The sequence below is a fragment of the Oryza brachyantha genome, chromosome 12 (genome assembly GCF_000231095.2).
Source record: "Oryza brachyantha chromosome 12, ObraRS2, whole genome shotgun sequence".
Classification (NCBI taxonomy): Eukaryota; Viridiplantae; Streptophyta; class Magnoliopsida; order Poales; family Poaceae; genus Oryza; species Oryza brachyantha.
This window is the reverse complement of record NC_023174.2, coordinates 16,396,857-16,411,243: the sequence shown is the minus strand read 5'-3', so window position 1 is coordinate 16,411,243 and position 14,387 is coordinate 16,396,857. Positions and strand designations below refer to the sequence as shown.

Here is a 14,387-nt window from a genome sequence, read left to right as displayed (position 1 = left end):
TTTTCGATATTGGCAAAAGGTTACGCATGTTTTGTCACGGTCTATTCTTGAAATAAGTTATCCAACAAGGTCAAAATTTGGAGAGTGTGATATGTACTTTGCTGAATTTAGCGCAGCCGAAATGTTGTCTTGTGATCTCATATCCTTTGCTGGATTCAATCAGTTTCTGTACTAAACACAACTGTTTGGGCCGTCGTGGTATTATCTGGGCTCAATTGAGGCCCAATTTGGCATATGTCTTGGCCCAAACTCTTCTGTGCCACCTACTCAGACAATCGTTAAAAGTCTAAACGCAAACTTAAGTTAGCTACAAGATCTCACACGCATTAGAATAACTCAACAGAATTTGGATAGCAGTATTTTGTGAATGGAATTATTGCAGATTCCAGCAGAAAGACCAGGATTTGGAAGGCTGCATGCAATTTCTTGGAACAAGCTACTCCAGACTCCAGTCTCCATATCAGAAATTTGGACTATCTTAAGCCAATAGCTGTCTAACATGAGAAGATCACAAATCAAGTGAATAATACCCGTTCCTTCTCTTGTTCTTCCATTTCCTTGCAAAGAGAGAACCAAAGCTGACAGAGAGAGAGAGACATGCAGTCAATGACAAACAACAACGCATGAACTGAATAATTCTGAACCTGAACCCGAACCTGTTCACTTTTTCTCAATATCTGAACCTTTTGTTTCTATCATATCTCTCGAATTATCTTTATCTGCGAAAATCATCACCACCAGGAGCCTGTGCAGAAACGTGCTTTAGCAAGTGGAAAAACAGGAGCACCGATTCTGGGAAAGCAACAGCACAACAGGACAGTGAGATTTACATTTCTACACACTGAAATTGCATGCTTAGGCCCTGTTTAGTTTAAAAAACTTTTCTCAAAAATATCACATCGAATCTTTAGACACTTAAATAAAGCATTAAATATACATAAACATTAAAACTAATTACACAGTTATGGGGAAAATCGTGAGTCGAATCTTTTGAGCCTAATTAAGTACATTATTAGCCATAAGTGATACAGTACCAACATATACTAATAATGGATTAATTAAACTCAAAAGATTCGTCTCGCGGTTTGTAGGCGAAATATGAAATTTGTTTTATAATTAAACTATGTTTAATACTTTAAATATATAATCATACATGTTAATGTAACCTCTCTTCTGAAAATTTTTAGAACTTAAACGGGGCCTTAGTTACAATTTACACAGTGACATTTTTCTGTCTAGAAATGCATGTGCATGCACAACAAAACACTGCTAGTGTCAGATCCTGGGACAGGTTGGTAGAAGATTGTCTAAACTCTGAGCAAAGCCAACCACTGACAAGCATAATCACAGCAAAGTTCACAACACAGAACTGAAGAATTCTTTTCCCACCATCTTACAAACAGACTTCTCACCGACACAGACAGAACCATAGCCACACACCACAGAACGTCGATTTCCTTGCCTCTCAAGATCTAAACGTTCAAAACATTTTGGCTTCCATTTGTCAAATTAAAGGTGTCACAATTATCTCCTCAGAGGTTAATCATTACCTGCTGGGCCTGAACTGAACCTGAACCAGAACCTGCTGTTGCTACTGCACAAATGATACACGCACATGTTAAACGCCAAGGTTTCTTCCAGGATGCTGTCATGAATGATTGATTGAGAAAACTAATGTGTTTGTTAACCAGCTCGCTAATTTGTCCAAATGGCAGGGGATTCCTTTTAAAACCAATAATAGGTGATTGCACGCACAGCAGAGCTAGAGCGAAATAGAGAGGTGACACTCATTTCTTTTTCAGTGCTTTGGACTAGATTTAGACTACTACGGATGCTTGAATTTAGATCGAAGAAATACATATATGGTGAAAATTAATAAACTCTACTTAATTTTTTTTTCTGAGGGGCGATACAGGCAGCTTCGCCCCTGATTGCACGCGAAAATGGATAATCTTTGTTTTTTTTATGCAGAAGATTGGGACAGGGTTTAAAATGTTGATAAAATCTCAAGAAAGTGATTTTGGCTGGCAGGTAAAGTAGGGTTTTGGATCATATTCCGTAGTTATGTGATAAACTGTGTCACAAATAGTACTATTGTCCTGATTGGACATTAGGGATTGGATATAAAGTCTGTTGAATAGGATATGCATTGTGCATGTACCCTGATAACAGAATTGATTCCAGTACGGAGGGATTTTCATCGAATTGAACTTAGCAGAATCGTACCTTCCTTAGCTAGAGCCAATCGTTCGCCATGAGGAATCAAAAAAAAAATTATAGGTATAAAAGCCACTTATTAAAAGAACTCAAAATTAACTTTAAAATTAAGGAGATGATTGTTTGACATTCATTTAAAAAAACCAAACGATATATTTGCAAACGAAATTTGTGAATACAATTTTTATATACGTGTTCTTATGATTTAAAAGTTAAGACTGAAAAATAAACTTCGATAAAGAAAACCACAAAATCCACTCTAAATTTAAGGTTGAAAATTAAAATTTTAGCTTATAAACAAAAGCAGAATGAAAAGATGGAGGTGTAAAATTTTAGAAACTGTTAATATGACAAGAAGCAGAAGATGAGAGGCGCCAAGATGACATGATCAAAGACCAAAGCAAGGTTCACTCAACCAGCCCAATGTATGCACATGCCACTTCTGCTGGTGCATTCTGCACAATCTGCACAAAACCACACTACTCCTACACTGAAGAAGCAAAGCTGTTCATCACCACCGCTCCTGAATTCTGGCAGCAGTGGTCCTAGTATACTAATATGTGGCCACAAAAGAAAATGATCACACAAGACGTAGTTATCAATCCGGTTTGTTTAAGACTTCCAGTGCAAGATCACTGTCATGGAACTGTTCTTGTGTGGAGCACAATGAGGAATGCGCTGGTCAACCGGACATAACCAAATCAGTCAGCTAATCATCAAGCAAGAACACCACCATTTCACTTCTTATTCAGAGTAAAGAAGGAATGTGATTTGCAAAAACACTTGGACGAACGAACAAGAAGAGAAGAGATGTACTTGTATACATTTGATTCTGTGTTTTCCTTTTTCTTTTGGCCTCTAAATTTACAACAAACAAACAAACTTGATCTGAATTTGCGCCAGTTTCCCTCGGTTTCGAGCGGATTCTTGATTTCTGAAGAAATCTGAGGTGATTGATAGTCACTCGGATCAGTTCATCATCACTAAGCTAGCTGGTGAGCTCTTCTCTCCACTGAGCTGAAGAACACGGCGCAGAGCACGGTCACCGCCACCGCCGGGAGCTTTCCGGCGACGAGGCCTACGAGCACGACCGCCGCCAGGGACAATGCGCCTCCTCGTGGACCTTCCGCCGGTGACTGCTGCTGCTCGGCTTCTGGCTGCTCAGCGGCGTTGCCGACAACCAGGCCGGCGGCGTCGGGCTGGTTGAGCTCGCCGTGGGAGGAGACCAACGAGGATTCCTTCTCCTCCTTGGGCTTCTCGCTGTTCCTCTTCTTAGCGATCAGCTTCCTCAGCCACCTCCTCTTCTCCTTCCTCCTGGTGGGATGGCTCGTCGAATCGCCGCCGTCGAGCTCGCTCCGCTCGTCGGTCCGAATGGAGGAGACAGAGACGGAAATGGAAACCTCGCTGCCCTTGTCGGAGTCGGCGAAGCTCAACCTTGGCGTCGCCGCCGACGACTCCACCTCCCGGATCGGCGAGACAGCGCCGCGGCCGCAAGAATCGGGCAGCTCAGTGGCGGTCTCCGCCGCGAGAGGCCGTGGCGGTGGCCGGCGGCGGGAGGGGGACGACCTGACCGACTCGATCCAGAACAGCGACAGCGAGGCGACGGTGACCGCGGCCACCAACCACCTGCTCCAGATCACCAGGAGCGCGAGCGCCGCGCCGGCGCCGACACCGAGCAACTCCGGCCGTAGCCTAACGGCGACGCCGCAGGCCTTGTCCCGGACAGGCGACACCACGCCCTCGCGCCTAGGCTGCTGCGGCGGCGTCGGCTCGACGGGGGCGGCGGCGGCGGTCGGTCGGTGGCGGCGCCTGGGCTTCTTGAGGCGGTCATGGTTCTTGACGACGAGGTCGGCGAGGGAGGTCGGGAAGCCGGTCTGGACGGGGAGTGGGCCCGCGCGTGCCGGCGGGCGGAGGGAGGCGAGGAGGCGGGCGAGGCGGCCGGGGATGGGGCGCTTCAGCGGGCTGGGCATCGCCGGCGAGCATAGGAGGCAAGCTCCCGCGCCGGCGTGCACCACCAGGCAGGAGAAAGCTGTCGTCTTTGTGGTTGGGGCTGAAGTTGAAGCCGAGCGGAAGTGGGGAAATGGTTTTGGTTTTGAAGAAGAGAATTTAATAAGGCGAGCGGTTTGGTTTGGACATTGGACGTTTGTGGTGAGCTCGGTGAAGAAACCAAGGAAGAAGACGACTTCTTTTTTTTTTTTTTTACTTCTTTCTTTTAATCTTCGTTTCTTTTACATAATTTATTTACACTTCACCCTTCCAAGTTAAACCAAACTCTAATGGGTGATTGGCAAACGATATATTTACAAATAAAAAATAATTTATCAATAGAACTTTTATATATGTATTCTTAACGATCTAAAGTCAATGCTAGAAAATAAACTCGGTAAAAAAAACTCTTAAAATCAACTTAAAATTTAAGATTAAAAATTTAAAATTTAGTTTTTAAGCATAAATAGAAATGAAGAAAACACACTTGATAGTTTATATTTTGTCTAAAAATAAATCAACTTCGGTATTCTTACCTATTATTAATCTGTAAATAAAAAACCAAATCAATACACTCTACCCTCTTCTTACCGATGCTCATTTTATACCCCCATCAGTTTTATATTTAACATGTTTTAATTCTAGCTATATTCATACATAAATAAATCTATATATTTTATATATGTATTCAAATTTATTAACATCAACATAGTCTAATATAGAATAAATATAATATTAATGCATATTATTTTGGTCTTTTCTTCCTCGTACTACCATTTTGGTCTCTACTTCATGTTGCTACTACTTTGAGGTAGGAGGTAGGTTGTTATCCTAGTTCTGTACATTGAAAATTAGTGTACGGGTAGATCATTTTCTTTACAGTTTTGCTCAAATTTAACGTAAGCGAAATAGCTTATTAAAGATTAAATAACAATTTATAGTTAAAATTTTTTGTATATGTGTTTCTTAGGGATCTAAAATTAAACTGTAGGATCGAACAAGATCAAACAAACCTACCAGAGGGGGGTGAATGGTAGGGAAAAACAAAACCCAAAAATCTTTCGCGGAATAAAGGATTACCTCTGTCGAAGAAATTGACGAAGACTTGCTACCTTGATCACGTCGCTCCTGTGTCGCCGCTACCTTGATCGCGCCGCTCATGTGCCGCCGAGCAGATCATCGAATCGCGCCACTCCTATGACGTCGATCGGATCGTCGGAATCCAAAAAATCACCAGTAGATGAAAGTCGAAAACGTAGATTGAATGATCTTGACTTTATTGCATCAACTGGTATTTACAAAGTGCACCAACAGCACTCCTATCAAAATCGTCGATCTAGAATCAACAACTAAGTCTCACAAAAGCACACCGGGGGCATACCCCTCGGTCTCTATTTATATCGAAAAGTCTATCACCAAATAGGAGTAGGACTCCTTATACTAATATGACTCATCTCTTATTTTTCCTAATCAAATCCAACATGCCAAAATCAGCTGTGCTACAGTACCCGCCGCGCTACAGTAATCCGATCCGGTTGCTACAGTGCCGCGCGCTACAGTAATCCGGTTGCTACAGTATCGTGCGCTACAGTATCCGACGCTGCTACAGTGTCCGAAGCAAATTCCTTTCCTTTTCTCATCCAGTTTTGATCCGATTTACTTCCCGATTTTTCCGGCGCTTACACACACAACATGTGTAGCCCGTTACGATTCCATCCCACATGGTGTTGCTCCACCATGTGCCAACTCGTATTCAATATCCTCACCTGGCATCCTCGATCGTCCGGACCTCAGCTCCTCACTGAGCCTAGTCACGATCACACCGCCATTGGCCGATATTGACCTCAAGTCACCTGCACAACTAGAGACAAACCAACCGTCTCCGAGCACAGATATCGCAATCTGACTCACATTAGTTACACACACTCGCACCAACACCTTAATTGTTTCCAAACCAAATTCAATTTATAAACCAAATCGCAAGCCAATTGTTCATCAGAAAATATTAATCATGCTTATGATCTTACACAAACGTCGGAAAATAATCTACAATGAAACATAAAAGACCAACTTTAAATTTATATTTACAAATATAAATTTAGGTTTATAAGAATAAGCAGATGGGGGCATATATTTGCATTTGGCTTTTTATGGTTTTCGTTGTTTCCATGGGATCGTATTTAAACTACGATCGTATCTGTAAAGCCTGATTAAATCAGATTTATGCTTCGCCGAGGACTATCATTTGCTTCTGTAACAATTTGGATGGGGCAACCTTACTCTCTCGATCGATGTGATTCGAATTAGTTTTAGGATAAGTTAGAAGAAATAACCCAACAGAAGAAGGTGAATTAGTATGGTTTTAGTTATATCACATTCATACCTAGAATAAACTGAGACGGTTGAATTTAATTTGATTCCACACTCGAAAGATACGTTTTGAAAGCAGTGTCTTTCAGAGTTAATGAGATATGAGAAGGGAATCAAGAATCATGCCTATCAATCATAATTTCTCTCTCTCTTTAATTTTTTTGAAAAGGATGGCTCTTTTAAACCAAAATCAGCCTCATAAAACATGCCTCTTAAAGCTAAATCAATCAACTACTATAAATTAATTAACCCCGCACACCACCGTACTACCTAGGAACTCATGTACATGCGTATTCTAGTTGTACGGATTAATTTTAGCTGAATTCAGTGAAAACATTACAAAGAACAGTATGATGCAAACAATGGAGTTTTGGAAAAAAATAAATGATTGGATTTAAAAGTATTAGATTCGTATAAAAACCAATTGGTTCGTAGGAACGAGGCATTGGAAAAACGAACGGAATTTTTCTTAGAGAAAATATCGGAAAATTTTCATCTGCTTAAATCTCTGGTAAAAATTCCTATAAATTAACGTTTTGATATGCATTTTTATTTCTACACTTCTTTTACTTGTTATGAGTTAAAATTCCTCTCAACCTTAACCACACAACGGTGCCAATATGATCATCAGATATTGCTGCTAATCCTGCGTGAACGCGTGATTCAGATATAATTGTACTACTTAGTACCTCCGTCTCGAAATAAGATCATTTTTCGTTTTTCCGTGTCCAACGTTTAACCATTTGTTTTATTTAAAAAATTTATATAAAAACTTAAAAGAATTAGTCACGCATAAAACACTATTTATGTTTTTATCATCTAGGAAGAATAAAAATATTAAACATAATTTTTTTCAAATAAAACGAATGGTCAAATGTTGGACACGAAAAAATAAAAAATAATCTTATTTTAGGACGAGGCAGTAATCTTTGCGACCTCGTGATCTGTGTTGGTTGGATCGTGTTTGTTTGACCAAGATGTGATAGGCGACCAAAGGACCATGTCCAAATCAATTCCGTGTGGTAGGTCACCAATTATTAAATTGAAAAAGGAGATGGAAATAACGAGAAAGAAAAAAAGAGAGAACAAAAGCAAACTCTACTAGTATTTTATCACAATGATTATGTTCCTAGCTATGAGTTTAATTATACATGGGCCTTTTGTAGTTGTAATTGTCCCCTTTTATTCAAAACCAAATGTTAATTTAAATATGGACAATATTATAAAATCATACTAAGAGGACGCCAGCGTAGCCAGGCTTGCCATGGCAGTGCAGATGCCATAGAGCCATAGAATGCGAGGGCTGATGTAGCAAAGATGTGCATTTGTTAAAAATAAGTTTTTTTAGTGTTTCTTTTTTAAAATTAATTAATAAAAGGTGCATTTAATAAACAAATTCCGTACTAAGTAGGAGTGCCATGGAATTAGTGAACTTGTGAAGCTTTTTCTATGTGTCAAATTGATAAGAAGAAAAGTATAATTTTATTTTACATTGATGTCGAAAACCAGTGAAGAACTAGTTGTATTTTCAGTGAATAAACACGGCTTTGTTTGACTTAGATTATCGAGGAGACTACGCGGATTATTGATTTGAAATATAGATAAATCAAATATTTCAAACAATAAACTTAAACAAATAGCTTAAGTGGATTTTTAGAGTTGGTTTAAAAATATCACTCTAATAGCACCTACGGATTTGACTCTATTGAAAGTGGATTTTTAGAGTTGGTTTAAAAACATCACTCGGTGGCTTCTTTGATTAAAATACATGTTAAAAACTACTCTATGTTTATATTATAAGACTTTTTTAGCTATGATAAATTTATCTATTAATTAACATATATATGTTTAAATTTATTAGCATCTATATAAATATAAATGGTGTAGAAAGTTTTACGTCGTGAAAGCATAGTTAAACCCATAACCATATGGGCAACTGGTCCACGTGTCAACAGTCAAGGGGCCAGAGTTTGAACCCTTTTTCGGCTAGCTTTGGCTAAGATTTCTTATTTTTCCTTAGTGCAATATCGTTGGGCTGAGTCCTTTTTAGGATAAAAATATTTGAGATCAAGGAGTATCATGGGCTGGCACTACCTTGTAGCTGCAGAAGAAGCAATGCATCATATGCAGAGTATGCTAGCTGTTCTTGTCTCTAGTCTTCACTCTTCAGTTCAGGTAAACAAAACTCTCGAAAAAGTACAAGTTTTTAGTACCCCTAAGTAGTTTTCCAGCCTTGTAAACAAAGAAAAAGAAAGTAGTTTTCCAACAGTACAAACAGGCAGCAGCCAGTTGGCAACTGCAGCTGCAGACCACATTTTACATACTGCGTGATCGACCTGCTGCTGCCTGCATATGTCGGCTTGGGCAATTTGTCCTCTAACAAGTACAAATAAGTGTGGTTGTTAATAAGCTATTAATTTACTTTCAGTTGATTAGTTCTTGGGCTGTCAATTTGTTCAATTGGAATCGCTATCCTATCGATTTCACTACAATCAGGTGGCTCTGGTTATGTTCAACTTTCAGTTTCTTCTTCTCCCTGTTCTTTCAGTCCCAGGCTTTCACCTTTTCAAAGAAAAGTTTCAGGCTTTCATGAGTTTCATGGGGATGCATGAAGGTTATCCTCTGTACATGTTGCCTACACCTTTTTATTTTCTGAATATTCCGTTTGCTTTCTTGCTAGCTGTTCCCTTGCACTTTCTAGCTAGTATACATCTTCCAGCTACAAGCCTGCAATACAGCAGAAAGTATGTTCTTACTTATCTCTCTGAACTCAAGTTGAAAAGCAGACAGATATATCAGAGAATCTTGTTTATTCGCCAAATGGGATAAGTACTGTACATTTCACAGTACTCCACCATTGGATCCAACTCTTTTTTGCGAAAGAAGACAGAAATTTCTAACCAACTTTGCTTGAATTGATCACAATTGTATGTCCAGAAATTTCTGGGACTGTCGAGTAGCTGGCCCCATTAATTGCCTCATGAGTCATGATAACTAATGATATTCAATCAAACGGCCCTCCCTTATCAAAGCTGCAATCCACATCCCTTTGATAAAATTATCTTGGATTATTTTTAGCATTAGCAATCTTATTCACTATTAATTTGGCTGAACTACATATTAACTGGATTCATATATATAAAAGTAACTACTTGTGTCCTTTTGATTAAGGAAATTAAGCAGAAGCTAGCAGATGGTTGTATCTAATTCCAACAAGACACATGGTGATTACTGTAGTATCACTCCATCACTGCTAAGAAGAGCATGAAGTTGGCTAGAGATTTGTAAGATTTAACCTCGAATATATACAATGCTTACGCAGCATGCATGAACACATATCATATCGTGGCCATGATTTGTTTGTGTGTGATGATTGATGATGAGTCATAATAATAGGAAAGTGAGAACACAACAGATGGAACAAATTAGTTATATATATATATATATATATATATATATATATATATATATCAACATGCAGCCTTTTGGGGCTTTGTTAGCTCAATCTGGTTGCAAAGCTGGCTGCAACAAATCTGCATATTTGCAGTTTCTTTCTGACGAGCTCTAGTGCATGTCTACGTGTAGCCATTGCACAATGTGTGTGTGTGTATATATATATATATATATATATATATATATGTATATATACTCCTTTTGATCATACATAGATGTCTCTAGAGTTGTAGTTAGCTAAGCTTTTGCTGCGCCAGCACAACTCACTCTCTGAGTTTTTTTTATTTAACACGGTTGATTTTGTATCTATATTTAACTATTTATTTTACTCAAAGAATTTACATAATTGTGAATTATTTTGTTATGACTTTTATTACAAACGACAATTAAATTTTAAAATAATTCATAAATTTTTAATTAGACAAATGATCCCAGATTTAAAAATTAACAATCGGAAATAATCGCAATAATGTGAACACGAATGCACATGCACATTCAGTACATGGACCCTAGCTGTTCAGTAGTCTAGTCTTACTCCGGCGCCGGCGTTGAACCGGCAAGCCCAACGTTACATGGGCCTAGCAGGCCCGAGGTTTGATGGATGACGCAATTGTTGGGCAATCTATCGGCCCAACATTTTGGACCCGCCTACTATTAGGCTTGGCCCATTTTGTTCAGGCCCACATAATATTGGGCCTTGCCCGTTGCTGTTCGGAACTGAAAATACAGCCTGCTCACCCGTCGACACCGCTCTTCTTCAACACGCTCTACGACCTGTTCCCCGCCGGTACGGACTTGGGCCGTGTTTGAGATAGCTGCAAGATAAATATCATATATATATATATATATATATATATATATATATATATATATATATATATATATATATCTATTATCTCCGTTTGATATAGTAAGATTTTATAGTCTTGCTTCAATTTAAATGTATCCAGTGATTAACATATATATTTACATAAGGCTAGAAATACTTACGTTGTGAAACGGGAAGACTATTTAAAAATTGCAAAGTTGATAGATATATTTTTCAGAAAAGTAAGACGATGAATTATTGTACGAAAACTTTTTGCGAAAAACATTTCGTATAGCAGTTTGAAAAATGTGCACATAAATGCCGAAGAAAAACTTAATAAAAGTCTAGGGAAAGAAGCCTTCGTCAAAGGATTCAAATGTGAGAATCAATAACTATATAATCCAAACTATTAAACAAAGTATTTTTTTACAGATAGTTAATTTCTATATAGAAGTTTATTGTGCCACCTATTTAAAGTAGATTTATTATTTTCATTATTTATACCATTTGTATTAAATAGTTATAAAAAAATTAGAAAAATCTTTTATCATCCTCTTCTAGCTATCTCTCAAACACAGCCTCACCTCAGGGTACATGTTGCTTGCCTGATTTCTGAAAAAAGAAGATGCAGATTTGCTGTCATGCAGGATAACAAAATGTGACCGAAAGTAGGGGACATGTGGCCAAGCGTTGGCTTCAACTTTGCTAATATTCGACGTCTTATTCGGTTTCTGACGTGACATGGCTGCTGCTGCTTGTTCTCTTCTTTTTCTTGGTTTTATTCCCTCTTCCAACTTCCATCGTTTATATACTGCTTGCTCTAACTTTGCTTTGCTTGCTCTAACTGTCTTTCCTCTTGTTGTTGTGTTCTTTCTCTGCTTGATCAGCGTCAGAAGGCATGGCGTTCGTCAGATCACGCGTGAGTTCAATTCTTCTCCACTTTTCATCTCTATCTCTTCTTGTTCGTGCTACATCCGCACTACTTAGTGCTTACTGTTTAATCTGTAAAAAGAAAAGTGGTTTTTTACACCAAGTCGAGCAGCCAGCCAGATTAGGGGAGGACTGAATTATTACCCTCTTTTCAGATCAATATGGGATCGTTGATGGTAGCATATGTTGTAGTACTGTCTACTTTACATTTGCACGTACAGATCTTGGTTCTGCTGGATTATATATCCATCCAATCATTTGAAATAAACTGTGCTGTTGATCGAAAATTTGTGTCGTCCAGTTATGCATGATCTCTGACCAAATTAATTATTAGCTTTATGTCACAATAACTAGTATTCTACATCATCAAGAGATCGATTTCTCCTGATTGTGCATGAACGCAGGCAAATGCTTCCTCTGGAATCGGCGTTGCAGCCGAGTGCAGGCAGACATTCCTGGAGCTTCAGAGGAAGAAAGCACACCGGTACGTCGTCTTCAAGATCGACGACAAGGGCAAGGAGGTCGTCGTCGACAAGGCGGGCGCGGCCACCGAGAGCTTCGACGATTTCATCGACTCGCTCCCCGAAGCCGACTGCCGCTACGCCATCTACGATTTCGACTTCGTCACCCAGGAGAACTGCCAGAAGAGCAAGATCTTCTTCGTCGCATGGTCGGTCATCTCATCAAAACCATTCACTCTGCACTGCACTTGCTTGCTTCTCAACTGACTGACTGACTGAATTTCTTTCTCTGAACTGAACATGTGTGCAAACTTTTTCTAACTGAAAACCATATATATGATCGAGTTGATGTTCATCAGTGATGTGATCTCTGAGATCTCTCAGGTCGCCTTCGGTTTCTCGCATACGTGCCAAGATGCTGTATGCTACATCCAAGGAACGGTTCAGGCGCGAGCTGGATGGTGTGCACTACGAGATTCAGGCAACTGATCCCTCGGAGCTGGACATAGACGTCCTCAGAGACCGTGCTCATTGACCAATTAAATCAGCCGCTACGAAATCATCATCGTCAATTCGTCATCATGCTGCGTTCTGGAGAGCGTCATGCTGAAACTAATAATGTCTCGGATGGATGATATGCATATATGTATACTGAAATTTACACACTGCTGAAGTTGTTCTGCTTCAGCTATGTAATTTAGCTTCATGCAGGTTGCAGTGATATACATACACAGCTTCCGTTCACTGTAAAATTTCTGTTAATGGACAATCTTAGCATCCTGATAAGGCAACACACTAACCACTAATTAATTTCTGGCTTTGCAAATTAAGTACAAATTATCAATTGTTCTCCAGGAGATCGATGTTTTATTGGAAGCATGAAATCAATTAATTAATCTCCACACGAGGCCAACTAGGGCTGCCAGTGCACATACATACATGCAGCTTGGAAGCAACATGTACGCACGCACAGGCACAGCAGCACACGGCACAAGCTTGCTTAACCCGTAGAGCCACACCGCCCAGTACACCACCGCCGCGCAGATGGCCATGACCGCCTCAACGCCGGCGCCACCGCCGCCGCCTGGTCGGTAGTCGAGCACGCCGAAGAGGTCGTCGTCGACATCGCCGCCGCCTGCCGCCGCCACGCGTACGGCGGCGTCCACCACCGGGGCATCCATGAAGTCCTCGCAGTAGTCAGCCATGTATTCGATCGAGACGACGACGATGACGAAAGAAAGAAAGATTAACAGAGTTTTGTTTGTGTCGAATACGTGTAAAAATCGGTGACTAATTAACACAATTGACGTATAGATAGGAAGAGAGAGATCGAGCTGAGCACGTGCTTATATAGAGGCGGCTGCGGCCGTCCGAATTGTATCCGAATTCAGAAAGCGGCTCAGAATCTGAACACAATTAAAAGTTAGAGACGCACGCTGCTGGGTACACCACACCCCGTGAGATTCGGTCATTGATCCTTTCGGGGCTGGACATTGATCAGGTCCCAGTACTCCCTCCGTATATTCCTTTTTACGTAATAATGTTGAATTTTGAGTCTGTGTACGACCGTTTGTCTTATTCAAATATACAAAACTATAAATCATCCTTAAAGTTCCTATAATAATAAATCATATTATAACAAAATAATAAATAATTATATATATATTTTTAAAATAAGACGAATAGTAAATATGAATCAACGGTATCCTGTAAAAAGTATAACGTAGAAATAATCACCATCATCTTGGGGTGAAAAATACATTCCTAAGAAAGTGGCTATGGTCTATGCAGACAGTTCTGAGATGTGTTTGGGCATCTTAATTAATATAATATATGTCGAGCTTTGTTACGGTCCATCACTATTTGTGCCCTTCGTAAAATGCAGAAGCATTCGATCTCATCAAACGGTAAAAAATGCTCTGATTTGTTTGTTGGGTGCATCCGAATTATAACATCTCTGTGACAAACTATATTTCTGGTTGACGGTACAAGCATGAAAAATTACGGATTATTTGGTTAACACTAACGTGATTCACTAGTAGAGGTTCGAATCAGTTGTGATCATATATAAATTATAATTAGCAAGATGATGTGCGCTCTAAAATAAAACATAATCTTGTGTGATAGATGCGTATATCACACGTTAGGTGTTCTTTATATAA

The 14,387-nt window shown here is 39.6% G+C and overlaps 2 protein-coding genes across 2 annotated transcripts; one reads left to right on the top strand and one right to left on the bottom strand.

The window, feature by feature from the left end:
- Window positions 1-2,642: 2,642 nt before the first annotated feature.
- On the bottom strand, window positions 2,643-4,335 carry LOC121056011. The gene has a single exon (XM_040529651.1). The coding sequence runs from the start codon at window positions 4,185-4,187 to the stop codon at window positions 3,201-3,203; it is 987 nt and encodes a 328-aa protein (XP_040385585.1). The 5' UTR covers window positions 4,188-4,335; the 3' UTR covers window positions 2,643-3,200.
- A 7,315-nt stretch (window positions 4,336-11,650) lies between these two features.
- On the top strand, window positions 11,651-12,977 carry LOC102707450 (actin-depolymerizing factor 11). Its single transcript, XM_006664160.2, has 3 exons — window positions 11,651-11,753; window positions 12,169-12,434; window positions 12,610-12,977. Exons 1-3 carry the CDS (start codon window positions 11,733-11,735, stop codon window positions 12,758-12,760), a joined length of 438 nt encoding a protein of 145 aa, XP_006664223.1. The 5' UTR covers window positions 11,651-11,732; the 3' UTR covers window positions 12,761-12,977.
- The last annotated feature ends 1,410 nt before the right edge of the window (window positions 12,978-14,387 follow it).